Source organism: Dendropsophus ebraccatus, chromosome 4 (genome assembly GCF_027789765.1).
Source record: "Dendropsophus ebraccatus isolate aDenEbr1 chromosome 4, aDenEbr1.pat, whole genome shotgun sequence".
Taxonomy (NCBI): Eukaryota; Metazoa; Chordata; class Amphibia; order Anura; family Hylidae; genus Dendropsophus; species Dendropsophus ebraccatus.
In genome coordinates this window covers 142060790-142077813 of record NC_091457.1, presented here as the reverse complement: position 1 = coordinate 142077813, position 17024 = coordinate 142060790, and the positions used below count along the sequence as shown (strand labels likewise).

Sequence of the window (17024 nt, the reverse complement as noted above, 5' to 3'; positions counted from 1 at the left end):
TATTCTGCTTATATCTATATCATTTTTTTTTACCTCTAATATTTAAAGGGGAATTCCAGCACAAAAAAAAAATGAAATCAACTAGTTTCAGAAAGTTAGACAGACTTGTAATTTACTTCTATTTTAAAAAAATATCAAGTCTTTCAGTACCTATCAGCTGCTGTATGTCCTGCAGAAAGTGGTGTATTCTTTCCAGTCTGTGCAAAGCAGAAAGTTTTTTAAAATGTTTTTTTAAATATGGGGATTTGCTACTGCTCTGGACAGTCCCTGTCATGGACAGAGGTGGCAGCAGAGAGCACTGTGTCATACTAGAAAGAATACACCACTTCCTGCAGGACAGACAGCAGCTGATAAGTACTGGAAGACTTGAGATTTAACTGCCAGTGGATTTAAAAGCATTTTTTTTTTTTTGCTGTAGTACCCCTTTAATGGGGCTAAACTTGTCCAAGTCATGACTATAAAACAGTATGTCTCCACTTACTCATTGTACATGTCTAGCCTAGTTTGTTTTAGATGGATTTACATGCGGCAGGTTTCATGCAAGACTCGTATTTGTGTCCGTGTAACGTCCCCAGACTTGCATCTGTAATAAGTTAATACAGTCAGATCCTGACTAATGTTATGGCTCTTCAAGGAGTATTCCTCTATTGGTTTCTTCTCAGCTGGATGGGATCCTCATTCACTCCAGATTTTTTTGGCAGCCAAGTTGTAAAAAACCTTGTCTAGTTTCCGTATCACAGCAAGTCATTCACACAAGCCTACCTCATGTCCTTATCGGTTCCATATCTGGGAGGTCAGACTGACACAATTATTTTAACGTCCACATTTCAGAGATGCAGATTGTTCTACGGCCACATATAATCCTTCTTTTCCCCAAAGATAAAACACATGAATCACTTGTTCACATGGCAGATTTTACATGTAATACATAGAAATCCCCAGGGAAGCCTCAGACTTCTCTTACTTTGCTGGCCGCCATGGATGCAGATTAGCGCTCTCAGAAGAATACGTGCCTCAAAGTGTGAAGTGCAGGGAATGGTTCCATAGAGGCCAAAGGAGCCAGCATTGCATTTTTTAGCGCTCATTTGGCAAATGGTTCACTCCAAAATGAGACCGGATTATCAGTGGTTGAAGTTGGATACATTCATAAGGTTGCCTGGAAAACATGGATACAGCCTATGGTTGTATCCATGTTTTTCAGGACTCCCCAGGGCTGCATCCAACTTCTTCGCCCGCCAGTATTAAAATGCAGAACAATCAGACTCGAGCCTGCTTAAATTGCACTCACCTCTAGTCTTTAGGGTGCCTTTAAGCTGCTATTACATGCGACGGCAGTGAGCGGGTGAGTACAGGGGAGCTGCGGGGCAGGCAGCCTGGGTGATCACTAGATTGTCCGGGCAGCCCATAGCAGATAGCAGCTGTCTGCTGCCGCCACTCTTATTCCACATAGAGACGGCAGCAGATCGTTGCTATCTTAGTCGATTGTCTTTCAACATAAACAATGTTGGCTGATCTTCTATTACACAAGACAATTATTGGCCGTAATGGCCGATATCGGCCAAATTGTTTTGTGTAATAGGGCCTTTACAAAGAGATTTATCTGGCAGATTTCTGAAGCCAAAGCCAGGAATGGATTGGAAAAGAGAAGAAATCTCAGTCTTTCCTTTATGACCTATTCCTGGCTTCAAAAATCTGCCAGACAAATCTGTCTGTAAAGGCACCCTTAGTTACCCTGATCTGTATCAATAGCACTGTGTGGTAAAGCTGGATCACAGCCAAGAATAGGAACTGCATCCTTGCAATTACTGACACGAGCGGTGTTCGTCCAAACCAGAGTGCGCTTGAGGCTCGCTCATCTCTAATGTTTGCTTATTCATCAGTGTATTGCTGGCTCTATTTATTAAGGTGATTGTCGGCCTGGACAGCCAATAACTGCCCGTGGGGCTATTTTTGGATATGCCGGGGAGGAGGTGGCTGAGAGAAAAGACGTCCCATATCGTGGCGCTCCGGTCTCCGATTCCCGGCCGCTTCCTGGTGTCTGACGCGGGCTTGAGACGTCTTTTTGAGTGGACGTCTTTTCTCTCAGCCACCTCCTCCCCGGCCAGATCCAAAAATAGCCCCCACGCTGGAGTACCCCTTTAAAGCAAATGTACCATCAGGTACATTCGCTTTAAGTGTTGCACATGAATACAATGGCGCCAGAGTAGGGAAGTTGGTGCCGTGGTCCTTTTTTTTGAACCACACCCTGGCCAGGGCCGGTCTGCCCCCAGTGCTTCAGCCCAGGCCGGTGCTTGGTTAAAAAAAAGGTCAGCGGCATCGGCTTCCCCATGACAGCACCGTTCTCTTCATGTGCAACACTTAAAGCGAATGTACCTGATGGTACATCCGCTTTAAGGGCGAGCTACACTACACTTTTTTAAAGCCCTAACAGGAGTTTACCTATTGAGCTCTAGCTCCATTCCAAAGCTATACACTTTATACACTATAGGAGATTTGTATGTAATCGTCTGGACTGCAGCTGTCACTCAAAAGTTAAAGAAGTTCGGGCAAAGTTTTTTTTTTTTTTTTAACAACTGGGGCGGCAGTATGCAGCCACCAGCGCTAGAGCAGGGGCAGGTAAAAGTATGTTATTTCGTCTATCCTCCCCTTCTCCAGCACTTGCTTTAAAAAAAATAGCTTTTCCCAGACTTCTCCATTAAAGGGGTTAGAGACACATACTTTCTTGAAAAAAACAGCACCACCCCTGCCCTCAGGTTGTGTGTGGTATTGCAATTCAGCTCCATTCACTTGAATGGAACTGAGCAGTAAAACCCACAACCAAACTGAGGACAAGCGTGGTGCTGTTTTTTGAAGAAAGCGGTCCTGTTTTTCTAAGCCCGGATAACCAATTTAAAATCAATCTTATAGAGCTAAATAAGTCTGTCTATCCCTGGCCTTAGTTTGTTCACAAATTGCACTTTATGCCCCCCCAAGCATTTTTTTTTAAGTCTTAGGCCACGTTCATGTGCTATTTATGCACATTTTTTGTGCCATAAAGCACAGTTTATACAGTTTAAAAAATCTGTTAAAAATCCTCTATTTTCCTAGTAGTGGCCTGAAATGTAGAATCAGAATAAGAAAAATCACGTAAAAGATCAACCATGATTAACTGACGTGTGATTTATTGTGTGTGAACATGACCTTATAGAGAATCCTATAGCAAATAGCTAGGAAAAAAAACACCATACCTGAAGTTGCTGCAGTCTAGTATGTGTTTAGCCATGTGCCACCGATATATGTTTAGCACACTTGAGTTAATGCATATGCTACATGCCCCCTGTTTACGGCCCGTCATGTTTGGGCTACCCTGTAACCTTCACTCTTATCCCAGACAAGCTGTCTCAGCTGACTTCCACTAAACAATGCCAACCTTCTTCTTGGGCACACGCAGTCTATGTTTAATCCTTTCATTGCCGTGTATTACCCACATAAAAACTCTACAAAGTCAGTCAGACCTAAGTCTGGAAACCCGTTTTATTCGCGATAATGTACAGTAATCTCACTAGGTACAGTAATACATTACTACCTACAGGTACACTTACAAGCAGCCACCACCGGGTAGGGTACCTGTCTCCACATGCAGTTCTGTGATGCCCAGCCTTTGCCAGCATCCTGCATCCAGCAGTGCCATGCCAGAATCTTAATCTGAGTAAGCTGGGCCTGGCGGCACTCCATCCCTGGTGGCCATGAGCAGGCGGTATTACTCTCATCACAGTCTGTGTGCCTCACCCATCGCGGCCAGAAAACAGGACCCAGATCCACCCATGTGGACGTAAGCTTACAGCTAGCTCGCTGCACCAACCACCGGCGAAGTTCATGAAGCACGAGATGGCTGGCGTTCACCGAAAGTTCAGCCGGCAGCTTCAGTAAAGAGAAGTCAATGTTTTGAGCCTCTTGGGTAAGCTTCTTGCGGTAGCGACTGGAACCGTCAAAAAGATCCTGGCTGAATGCGGATAGGTGGCTATTGGTCTCATTTTCTACAGGTTTCTCCACGGACATCCAGAATGGGTCGAAGGAGGATCCTAGTATTCGGAGAAGACGGGGGATCCTCAAGTGCTTGGGTTTCGGAGAATAGTGGTAATCCAGTGGTGATCTGGAGAGGCTGTATGGACGGGTGCCGGAGGTGGTTCTCCGTCGCAGAGTACCCATATCCATGTCTGTCTGGGTCATATCATTGCGTTTGGCTTCCACTGTATTGTCTGAGAGGACCAGAGACCACAAGAGTCCAAGTGGAATCAAGCAGAAGAAAAGAACGTACTTTTCCATAGACGCCATTGGCAGAGAGTTAGTTACTGTGCAGTCTCCCCGCTCTTCTGCCTTGTATGTGAGCAGCTGGCTGTTTATAGGATTCAGTGTTCTTAGTACTGCATATTACTTTGCTTACTATGAACTTTTTTTTCATTCGTCTACCTCCGTTCTCTTATCTTCTGCGGTCTGCCTGACCCTGGCTCTCTCTTCAGTATCAATCTTCTGTTCCTTGACATACGTTATAATTACTCCCACTGCGTCTTCCCTCTAACCCATTATAACTCTAAGATCTTAAAGGGGAATACCATCCAGAGGGATATATCCTCTATCCACCTGATGGGTGAAAATGGAACAGTGGAGGACCAACTGCTGGGACCCCCACAATCACTAGAATGGTAAACCATGTACCCCATGGGTCTCCAAACTGCGGCCCTCCAGCTGTTGCAAAACTACATTTCCCATCATGCCTGGACAGCCAAATCCAAAGCTTTAGCTGTCCAGGCATGATGGGAGTTGTGGTTTCGCAACAGCTGGAGGGCCGCAGTTTGGAGACCCCGTGACCCTGTTTACTGCAGCTGCAAGACTGAGACTTACGTTTGTGACTCCTGGTGTTTGGCGTAATTCTCTGCTATCGATCAGCCAATCAGCAGCTGAGGTGGGACACTGCTGCAGCCAATGATTGGCTGAGCTGAAAGCGCAGGAGTCTCTGCTCAGCCAATCAGTGGCTGCAGTGGTGTACCACCTTTGCCACTCCTGGACACCAGGAGTTCATTCTCCTTCAATGGAGCACAGCTAACCCCCTGAGGGCTAGACTGTCAGTTTTCGCCCCCCTCAGCAACCCGACGCCCACCCCAATAAGGAAGGGGTCACTTAACTCCTTCCTTTCAAGTGCGGGTGTGTTCGAGTCCAAACGCTGACCTGAAATATGCCAAGTTGCACCAAAACACAATACACAAATAAAGTAAAAAAAAAAAAAAAAAAAGCCACAAAAAAACACCAAAAAAAGTGCAAATGCATAAAAAACAAACAAACAAAAAAATGCTACACACAGCATTGGTGTAGTTTGTGGCTTTTTTTTGGAGACAAGAAAAATGCCTCTAAAAACCTGGGTCTGGGGGCACCTAAAACTACAAGGTGCCCCAGTGTTGCAGTGCATGTAAAAGGGAGTTGTGACTCAAGTTGAAAAAAATTAAATCAAGGTTGCAGTAGCCTGGATTGGGGATAACGCAGATTCTGCTTGTGTAACCACTTAGGCTAGTTTCACACTGCATTAAAGCATTAACCCCTTAATGGGGGAGCCCAAAATGACCTTAAGAACCACAACAATTTTCAGTTTTGCGGTTTCGTTTTTTCTAGAGATGAGCGAACCAGGTTCGGGTTCGAGTCGATCCGAACCCGAACTTTCGGCATTTGATTAGCTGGGGCTGCTGAACTTGGAGAATGCTCTAAGGTTGTCTGAAAACATGGATACAGCCAATGACTATATCCATGATTTCCACATAGCCTTAGGGCTTTATCCAACTTCAGCAGCCACCGCTAATCAAATGCCGAAAGTTCGGGTTCGGATCGACTCGAGCATGCTCGATATTCGCTCATCTCTAGTTTTTTCCTCTTCACCTTCTAAGAGCTATAACTCTTGTTTTCCACAGGGCCATGTGAGGTTTTTTTTTTTTTTAGGAAGAAGTGTACTTTGTAATGTTGCCTTTCAATCTACTATAACATGTAGGACAGAACCCCCAAAATATTACTTTGGGGGGGGGGGGGGGGGGGGTTCTGTGTTTACATTATTCAATAGGTCAGCCCGAATACAGCTATATGCATGTTTATATAGCTTTTATAATGTTTTACAATTTTTTTTAACAGTATTTTTTTTTTGGGGGGGCAAAAAAGTAAAAAAGTGTGATTACAATGGCCCTACTGTGAACTATTATTTTTTTTTACCTACAGGGCTGCATGGGTTGTCATTTTTTGTGCCATGATCTGTAGTTTTTATTAGTATTAGAGATGAGCGAACCTGGAGCATGCTCGAGCCGAACCCGACCTTTCGGCATTTGATTAGCGGTGGCTGCTGAAGTTGGATAAAGCCCTAAGACTATGTGGAAATCATGGATATAGTCATTGGCTGTATCCATATTTTCCAGACAACCTTAGAACTTTATCCAAGTTCAGCAGCCCCGCTAATCAATGGACTCGAACCCGAACCCGGTTCGCTCATCTCTAATTAGTATCAGATTTGTGTAGATTGGTTGTATTGATAAATTTTTATACATTTTTGAAAAATAAATTGCAATAAAAAAAATCATCAATCATGGCGTTTTTAAAAAAAAGTTTTTTCTTTACGCCCTTCACTGTGTGGGCACAATGCTGTTTTATTTTAATAGGCCGGACAATTATGCACACTACTGTATATAATATGTTTACTTTTATGTGTTTTAGTTATCAAATGGGAAAGGAGGGTGATTTAAACTTTTATTGGGGAGGGGCTATGGCATTTTTTTTTATTCTACACTTTTTACTGCCTATGGCAGACTCTATGCTCTGATCGCCCATCTGACTGCAGTTAGAAAGATCGGAACCCCCACAGTCACACTGTGGGGGGTCCCGATCAGACAGTGATAGGAGCACAGCGACGGCCCATCATTAACAGTGAGGACCCGGCTGACGTGCTATAAAGTGAGCTCGACTCCTGAGCTCACTTCATAACGTCGCCGGATTCACTGGTGTACAGTTACGTCATGGGTCCTTAAATAGAGGCTCCCATGACGTACCTGTACGTCATGGCTCCTTAAAGGAGTACTCTTGAGAAAAATATATTTTTCAAATCAACTTTTTTCAGAAAGTTATACAGATTTGTAAATTACTTCTATTTCAGAATTTATTTTTTTTACCTATTTCACTGCAATTGTTAAGAGTTTCTCAGTATACGGGACAATAAATGATATAATTAAAAAATACAACTCCCCCAGAAAAAGACATGCCCCATATAGTTCTCTTGATAAGAAAATAAAAAGTTTTAGCTTTTTTCTTCTTCTTAGCGTTCTGTAATCAAGGATGCGTTAAAATTAAATAAAAATGGCTAGTAAAAAACAAAACCCCAAAGACACCATTGTCAAAAATCATTGCAAGAAATGCATTATATAGTGGCAAAGGTAATTGATGCATCTCACAGCCTGTGGCGTCCCAGGTATTGCAATGCTACTACTAGAACGTGTGGCTTTAACACTATGTTATGTGCAAGAACGACCGCTAGGTGTCACCATACGCACAGTAAATCAAACAACCTTCATTTTCGTCCCTACTTTTTCTGGTTTTTTTTTCAACCTGCCACCCACAAAAGAGGATATTCATAGGTTATATGTGAACTAAACAAAGACCCTCATAAACTATGAGGAACTCACGCTACGTTGGACATTAGCGTTATATTTCTGTGTCTTCCCACTCAGTGTAGGGCGCCATTTTTATGAAGCCTCCTTGCTTTCATAGTGAACGGGGGCGGAGACAGAGCGGCCTGCGCACTGCGGCCTCTACCGGTCGGAGTTGCAGTGTGTGGTCACGTGGATCAGCCGCTGCTGGAGATGAGCCTGGAGGACGCGCAGCCGCCTGGTTAACCCCTTCTGTGCTGCAGCCAGACGTGTAATGTTGTTTACTGAACTGTTTTGTCCACGTTTACCTCTATATGTAGTTATCTACTGATGCAGAGAAGCCACAAACCTCGCGTTTCCTGCCCTGGTAGAATAACACGTGTGTTGTAAATAAATGCATTAGCTATTCCATCTCTTAAAGTGACAGGGTATCAATAGGCTATATTTCTGCTGTTTTCAGAGCACAGTAACGTGATGGTATATTGTAGCGATATGTAGTCACTTTATGATTGGTGGGGATCCCAGTGGTCAGACCCATACTGCTTAGAAAGTGACGGGACATATCAGGTTTACAAGATTTGCAGGATCCCTTTAAGGCCATGTGCACACTGCATTCAGTGCATACATCTGTGGGGTACCAGACCTAGTCAAAGGCCCCCATTTGGCTTGATGGAGGTCAAAAGAGTGTCCTCGTGCTGTCAGCTGGGGGTGGGGGTTAGGTGTCACCATACTTATATAATTATATATAAAATAATAATAATAATTATTTAGCCACTGCAAAATACACAAACAAAAAAGATGTACAGACATGTGTAAAGTTTAGATGGGCTGCATTGTAAAACTGGGGAGCTTATCTTCTGCAAAGAGTCAGATGGGGCAGCCAGCCAGGGAGTGAAGAACATAGGTGCACACTTCACTTTGCTATACCTAACATTAAGCCCCCGACCAATCTTTATTTGTGACCGGTCGGTGTGGCATGTCAAAAGTTTACTTAAATTATAGTAATTCTTTAAAGTCCCTCAGTCACTTATAAAAACATGTAAAACCTATGATTGGTTGGGTTCTGGGTGTTTAAGGAGGGAAAAGCACTACGTAATTTGCGCGGATAATTTCCAGAGGATTCCGTTGCTTGTACCCATTCACGATGGTGTGCATATCCGCCCGTGCCATGGACACCATTCTGAGCTGAAAGAATTGACATGTCATTTCTTTTGGCGGACGGCAAAATTCACCCGCCCATAGAATTGAGTCTAGGCACAGGCGACGTAATCCGCCGGAACTTATTGGTGCAGATTCCGTAGTGTGAACCCAGCCTGAGGCTACACTCACATGGTCTTTATCTGCTTCCCCTGGGATCTGTGTTGGCTATCGGGTGTCAAAGTGTCAAAACGAGAAGCCGACCTAGAGCCTGACTTGCTCATTGTGCTTTATAGGAACTGTTAGTAATAAAAACTTTTGACTTGTCAAAGTTTGATTGATCAGGATCTCACAGCTGTGAATCCCGCCAATCATGTGAATCAGCAGGCTGACAGGAACTGGATTTGTATCTTTAATGGCAATTTTAGGTGTAGCCTGTAACTATCAGCTTCGCATCGTGGGTCCTTTTTAAGGTCGGATTCACACATCCATCTTCCTGCTCATAGCAGCTACGGACAGAACTATGGTTGTGCACCCGCAACCGTCCTTAACTAGACATTAGTGAACCTGTCAAAAGTTCAGGTTTGCACAAACAATGGGCATTTGAATCCCGCAGCCTGGAGAAAGTGAACACGGATAGAGCCTACGGCTGCATCCACCTTCTCCAGACAGCGCAATTCAAAAGCTTAACTTTCAGCAGGTTCACTCATCTCTATCCATGGACCCCTCCTTTCACTATAGGTGATCCATGCCGCAACTATGGGCCACACAATGCCTTGTCCGCTTTTTGTTTTTTTTTCCGCATGGATAATGGCCTCAACACACAATTATAACATGTACAGATTTGTGTATAGGGGGCAGAATAAACAATGTGTGAAAGGGGCTTCAGGAGGTATAATCCTTTCCTTCACAGCTCTCACATAATCTAATCCCTTACAGCTCACATAAGTATGGATGGGTATGGAGAAGAAGGAGGATCCACTGCTCAAGAGTCCAAGAGAGATGTCCCAGTTGGCAAGAGAATAAGAAGACCAGCAAAAGAAGATGGTATGAGCTCTCTGTATGTAACTATGTGTATGAGTAGTCACAGATATGGTATGTCTTGTGGAAGTGTCCACATTGGAGCCCTGTGTGTTGGTGTTGTATTTATACCTCATCCAGTTATCTTGTATCCATATCGCTACTGGGGACAAAACCGTGGCAGCATTTACCCTTCTCCAGCAGGGGAAGCTTGAGTGTGGCCTGTAACAGAGTGTCATTGGTACAAAGTAAAGGACAAGTCTGTTGAAAATAAAAACTCTGGTGCAGACAGGGGGTGGGGGGAACATAATAAAGAAAGTACACTTACCTGTCCCTGTGCCCCTGCAGCGCCACATCACTGCTCCCGGATCCGTCACTGGATCTCATGCCCCCCTCCCCTGACTTCCTCGCACGACACAATTCGGGTAAAGGTACCTGATCTGGCTGATGGACTGCTTGCTAAGCCAGTTAGTGACTGCAGCAGTGTCCCTCCCCATTCACTGACATGCTGAGTGGGTAATCCATCTGCTGGGTTGCTGGATGCCCGCAGGGTCTGGGAGTGGTAATATGGTGCTGCAGGGGCACAGATTTTTCTATTTTCACCAGACTTCTCCTTTAAATATAATCCACAGTATCACATTGTACCTGGATACTTACTGCTTTTAAGAATGTTTGAGCTGAAATACTCTCAACTGAAGATATATCGAAGCAGCCTAATTGAAATAAAGATGTAAAAATAGGTTGAATTTATTTTTATTCAGAAAATCCTGGGTCAGATGACAATGAAAAATCAGAACCTTACAAGACGCGAAGAACGAGGAAAGGAGAAACTGCAAGCCAATGCCGGGGTACAGAATGCTTACCTGCAGATATGGCACCTGACAGAGGTGGCTGTGAAGGGGCTCTCCCAACCATCCACTGACATATCATCGGTCGAGATAGAGGTGGGGTGTGGGATGGAATATTACTCACAGACTCCTTTGGTCACGGAGAGATATGCTGCAGTCAGAGCAGTCTAGCTGCGGCTTAGGGTCCTATTACACGGAGCTATTTTTAACGACTAACGATAAACGATCACAAATGAGATTTTTTATTGTTAACCTGAAATCGTTCACCATATTACACAGAACGATAATCGTTAGTTACGATCATTACTACGATCGTTATTGCGATCGTTACTATGATCGTTTATTCCTTCTGATCCCAGCAAAACAACAAACAATGTGCAATTACACTGAAAGATTAGTGAAAAAATGCGGAACCTGAGTGAACGAATGTGGAATTACAGCGAACGATTAATGATAATTTTAGGTTCAGATCTAAATCAACGATCAATGACATATGAACGATTTTTCAATCGTTGCCTGCAATTACACAGAACGATTATCATTTAAATTCGAACCCCTCCCCATAAAAATCAGAACTTGTGTCTCTTGCACACTCACCGTAATCCTATAATCTTGTTTGGCCTTAGGTCTTTTTACTGTTGGTATATGTCTGATTTCCAGTATAAGGCCAGGCTCACACTATGTAAAAACAACGGCCGTATACGGCTGGAAATACCGCTGTTGTTTTTATATAGTGGGAACCTAGCCTAAAATAGCTCGGGTGTATACGGTACAAAAACGATTACAACATAGTTTAGTTTTCCTCCAAGGATGAGACTGACAGGAATCAGCAGACGTATAGCACTGATAAACATCATCACACGTAGTGTCACGTTACCATTACTTTACTATCTCTGACAGCTAATGTCATTGATTTCAGCTCGTCCTCAGAGGAGGGATGGGAAAGATGGGTCCATCTCTGCCCAAGAGCAGGAGAAGCGAGCTGATGGCAATAAAGGAAAAAGGCGAAAAAGAAAAGATGGTAAAAAAAAATGGTGTTTTGGAATCAATTTAGTATGTGTTTTAGGTGTAGTAAACTAATATCAGTGTACCAGTAAGGTATAATTCATAGAATCAATCGATTCTAATAACCGGACTCACCTAGAGTTTTCCAATGATAATGGGCAGCACTATAGGGGAATTTAATTCCCTCTTGATATTATTATTTGGCTGTTATTTCATCTGCCTATGAATTACCAACTAATATTTTGGCTTTGTTACTAGAAAACTTGTGCTCCGATGACATTTCTAAACCTGAATCCAACAAGAAGCAAAAATCAAAGAAGAAGGAAACTGCAAACAAAAATCAGAAGCCGAATACAGATACATCTATTGACGTGAACCCTGAACCAGGTGAGTCTGTCGGTGGATCTGACCTCTGAATATGCCACCATATACATTAACAGATTTGTTGGCCATGGGCGGCTGCAAACGAGCACCGATCGGCAAGATTGGTGCTCCTTTGAAGTGTCTTTACATTGCATGACAAATTGAATGGCCATGAGTGATCCATGTATGATTTGTGCAGCTATGGAAGCCGACAGCACAGATATACATATATCTGTGCTTTCAGTTTCCAGATCACACAGCGGTACATACTTACCATTTGCACTGCTACTGTTAGCCAGCATCCTGTTCTTTTGGCTCTCCTGTCCAGCGTCTGTGTCTTCAAACCTCGCCTTCTCCAGCTGTCAATCATTCTGGAGGAGGCTGTGGTCTGAAGATACAGCAGCTGGTTGGGAGAGCCGGATCACAGCAACAACACACTAGGTAAGTATGTACCGCTGTGGGATCTGGAAACTGACAGCTGATCGCTGTCACTTTTACATGGGCCGAATATTGGTTGCAGGAGCGTTTCCTGCAACGTTCCTGGCCAACAATTGGCTCGTGTAATAGGCCCCTAAGGATAGCGAAACTGGTTCAATAAAAATATTCAGCCCAGTAAAGTTTTCATGTGACAGATTTTTGCACCTGACAATTATTTTGCTGAAATTTCTGCATCTGTTCAATTCATCTGGGGTTGTTTCGGAGCTGAACACACTTCTCCCACCTCTTTCTAGCGATCGACAATCAAAACTTTTGACATAACCCTATGTAATTTCAAAAGTTTTTAAAAGAGACATTGCCCATTTAACCAGATCCTTTCAATGAACAAATCATTGCCATCTTGGTCCACTTTAATGTTTCTCTATGGTGGGTGTCCAACAACAATGTAGAAACAACGAGGGAGATTTATCAAACATGGTGTAAAAAGAAACTGGCTCAGTTGCCCCTAGCAACCAATCAGATTCCACCTTTTATTTTCCAAAGAGTCTGTGAGGAATGAAAGGTGGAATCTGATTGGTTGCTAGGGGCAACTGAGCCAGTTTCACTTTACACCAAGTTTGATAAATCTCCCCCAATATCTCTTTTGAAAGGGCCCTATTATATGGCCTGGTGAGCTGATGAACAAGCTGATCAATAGTCCTAATACACACAGACGCAACATGTTTGGCGCTTAGAAAAATCTCATTCATACAATATGGCTGAACTGTGTGGGTTTTGGGCATGCTGTGTCTCTAGCACCATGCCCTGTCCATCATAGATTTATCACATAAAAAAATTTCGGTCATCATCACTCCCAGCGTGTGGATGAGAGTAGTCCTCACTTCAACACTAGAACTTTATATTGTCAGCTATGATGTATACTTTGGCGAAGGGCCCTATTCCACCGGACGATTATTGTTCGCATAATCTTTAACGATTAACGATCCCAAAAGACCGCTATTGCGAAAGACCTGAAAACGTTCACTCATTTCCATGGAACGATAATCGTTACTTATGATCGTATTTGCGAACGACGTCTTATTCAATGCGAACGATTTGCGAACGAGCAACGATAAAAATAGGTCCAGGTCTCATAAAGCGATCAACGATTTCTCGTTCGGTCGTTAATCGTTGACTGCATTTCAACCGAACGATTATCGTTTAGATTTGAATGATTGAACGATAATCGTCCGGTGGAATAGGGCCCTAAGTATTAATTACCAACTAATATTTTGGCTTTGCTACAAGAAAACATGGGCTCCAATGACATTACTAAGCCCGAATCCAACAAGAGGCAAAAATCGAAGAAGAAAGAAACTGAAAACAAAACCCAGAAGCCAGAAACAGATACATCTACCGATGTGAACCCTGAACCAGGTGAGTGTGTAGGTGGATCTGGCATCGGAATATGACGCCATATGTAAGGTTAGATAAAAAATATTCAGCTCCTTACAGTTTTCAGGTGAAGCATTTTTACACTATGTGAACATTAGTTTTGTTCATCTGAATCAGCTGTCTAGTGTTTGAGTCCCCCCAACAGATCATAACTTTTGACGTGTCTCTGTGACATGTGGATAAGTTTTTATAGTGACAGTGCCCATTTAAAGTGGTTATAAGAGATTAGAAAAAGTACTTTTTTGCAAAAACAGCACCAACCCTGTACTCAGGTTGTGTGTGGCATTGCAGTTTAACTCCATTCTTGTCAATGCAGCTGAGCTGCAGAACCACATCCAAACTGGGGCATGTGTGGGGCTGTTTCTGGTATCTGAATATGTTGCCATATGTAAGGTCTGTTCTTCAATTAGCTTTTAAAAATATTTAAAATAAAGTTTTTAGGTAACAGATCCACTTTAAATACATTTTCACACCATTTATGTTGAATATCCAGAAGTCTTGCTGAAGTTTGACTAGAGAGAAATTCATTCTTCAAAACATGTTGAAGGGAGTATATACTATTGCAACACTTTGTATATACTCATATAATTTCAATTTGTATGCATTTTCCATACACCACTAAATCCATTTCCAGTAGACCAAAGCTCAGTCCAACATTGTGACCTCACTCTGTATTCAGTTACTGGAGGTATTCAACTTAACAGCCATCGGCTGGGACACGTTCCTTGCCAGAAGTACTTCTATTATCCATTGCCAAAACACCAGCAAGACTTCTAGGATATTCAACATAGGTTTGATGCCTACTCTATATTTACACGGGTTAGTCATGCAGTAATGTAACGGATTGGTATCTATGTGAATGTTGGTTTAAGATTTGGTCTATTGGAATCCACATACGGATTGAAATAATATGAGATATATACATAGTGTAACAATAGTATGTGCTCAGATCTTTAGCACAGAACAGGCGTAAATGAAGGAACAGTAATACTGTACAATGCATACTGGTGTAATCTGCCCGTAGCAACCAGTGACAGCTCCGCTTTCAGCTCCGGTAACTGGTAAGCTGTGACTGGTGTAGGCGACCATTATCCTGCTAAAGATTGGAAGCCATGAGAGACAACACATGGCTGCAGGATGTCTTGTACGTATTGTCCCTCGCATCTAAACTGGGGACACCCGTCATATGCGATGGCTCCCCAGATCATCACACCAGCAGGGGGCAGTGTGTAGCTCCTCAGCAAAGGCTGTGTTAAAGTGCTCACCACCATACTTAAAGGGGTGGAGTCACAAAGAAAAATAGGTCTATACTGATGCATTATGTTAAATAAAACATATTGTCTTAAACTTTACTGTTTGAGAGATATACAATTACTAATCCCCCATTTTCTGCTTTGTAATCTGTGGCCCCCCCAGGCATCCATAGGTTGGGTCACTCATGCTCAGTTCAGTCTCAGTCACATGACTTGTCCCTTTAGTACTGGCAGTTGGTTTTCACTTCACATGCAAGCAAGGGGGATTGTGGGAAAGTTACCTGACTGTTGCTGTGAACAGTACAGACACAGTTACAAAGCTATAGGGATGTAAGTTACTTTGCACATTTCCTCTCCTTTACATATATGTATGTGGTGCACATCTGATTTTACCTCCTTTGGTAAATCCCAAACAGAACACAGACTAATCACTGGGGACAATAGGATTTCAGTCTGTACCAGTCTAACTTTTCTGACACCATTGCAAACAAAAGTCGATGGCGACCGCTGTCAGTGGCAGGACATGTAATGGGCAGTGACCCCAGGAAATTGAGCAGAGACAGGGGGTGCAATGAAGGGGCTACCAGTGTCTGGATGGTGGACAAGGAAACTGGGAACTTCTCGCATGTGTTGGTGGATCACATGAGCCTCGCTGCTGATGGTCTATGTGGGCATTCTGGAGAACGGCCTAGATGGCAGACAATCGTTCAAAATCACCATCCTGCTTCTAATGATGCCTCCAACTAGGAACTGGGAGAAGCTGTGTTAACTGGAAAAAATGCAGTTCAGTGTATTGTAGAGACATGTCTAGCTGATTGCCAGAGGTACACTACCCAAAAGTGGCCTTTGAGAACCTTTTTATAGGGCAGCGGTTGAAGAATTTTCTGCCCTCTTGTGGCGAGACCCAGTATCTAATCTAAACCTTACCAGTAATCATTACTTAACTGCCTGATATGTTAGTGTATGCTGATTTTTTTGTAGTAATCGAACATTTCTATCTGGGTGCATTATTATTATTATTATTAATTTTTTTTAGGTCAATGACTGTAGCCTCGTCCTTACATTTATCTATCAATGTCTAGTACTGGGGTATAGGAGTATAGATGCTGATTTTGAATTTTTTAAAAATTTTTAAATTGCGCTTCCATTTACTGTATGCAGCAAATGTACTGATAGACCTTCATTGCCCAATATCAGCCAATAGAGTGTCATTTTGGCCTCTTGTGATAGTGTATGTTAGGTTTGCTGTATGGAATAAAGTCTTATTTTACTCCTGCATATATAACTTTGTCTTTTTTTTTTTTTTTTAGCTCACCCTCACAGTATGGATGCAGAACAGCAGAAGAAGCAAGTCCTTGATGGCGACAAAGGAAAAAGACGAAAAAGAAAAAATGGTATACAATATCTGGTGTATTGGAATCCTTTTTAGTATGTGTTGTCATGTAATATATATGTATATATATGTAATAGAGTTCTGTAATAGGCAAAAATATATAAAACCTCAGCATTTCAGTAGACTTGGTGTTCAGTCCCTTAGTCTGAAAAGGATATAATGAGCCCAAAGCATCACAATCCCAAAACATAATGCTACAGTATATGTGGATGCGGATTTTATTTGCATGCAAATATTATTTGGGTTGCAAAGCAGCAGGATGTAAAAGTATATTGTACGGCATTAAGAAAAAATCTCATCCATACGTTATAGCTAAAACTGTGTGATCTCAGGCATGCTGGGATTTTAATGGCATCACGGTCACTCCCAGCATGTGGACCAAAAGCATAGTCTTCAGTAGAAATGAATGGTTATCTGTGGCTGGTTTTGATCTCTGCCTTTCTTAAACAAAGTATATGAATTACAAACTAATATTACTAATATA

The 17024-nt window shown here is 42.7% G+C and overlaps 2 protein-coding genes across 2 annotated transcripts in view; one reads left to right on the top strand and one right to left on the bottom strand.

The window, feature by feature from the left end:
- Positions 1–3535: 3535 nt before the first annotated feature.
- LOC138788875 (noggin-like) lies at positions 3536–7838 on the bottom strand. The gene is made up of 2 exons (XM_069967248.1): positions 7686–7838; positions 3536–4509 (listed from the first exon to the last, which is right to left on the bottom strand). The coding sequence occupies exon 2, from the start codon at positions 4312–4314 to the stop codon at positions 3562–3564; it is 753 nt and encodes a 250-aa protein (XP_069823349.1). The 5' UTR covers positions 4315–4509; positions 7686–7838; the 3' UTR covers positions 3536–3561.
- LOC138788874 (uncharacterized) overlaps positions 7817–17024 on the top strand; it is a 27169-nt gene continuing 17961 nt past the window's right edge. The window contains exons 1-7 of the mRNA XM_069967247.1: positions 7817–7920; positions 9726–9833; positions 10568–10693; positions 11574–11675; positions 11918–12046; positions 13748–13876; positions 16458–16541. Coding sequence (XP_069823348.1) covers positions 9737–9833; positions 10568–10693; positions 11574–11675; positions 11918–12046; positions 13748–13876; positions 16458–16541 — 667 coding nt within the window. The 5' untranslated portion in view covers positions 7817–7920; positions 9726–9736. The remainder of the gene's footprint in view (positions 7921–9725; positions 9834–10567; positions 10694–11573; positions 11676–11917; positions 12047–13747; positions 13877–16457; positions 16542–17024) is intronic.

What these genes read in the sequence shown, in the direction of transcription:
- LOC138788875 (XM_069967248.1), bottom strand. Translation starts at nt 4,314, where the DNA reads ATGGCGTCTATGGAAAAGTACGTTCTTTTCTTCTGCTTGATTCCACTT.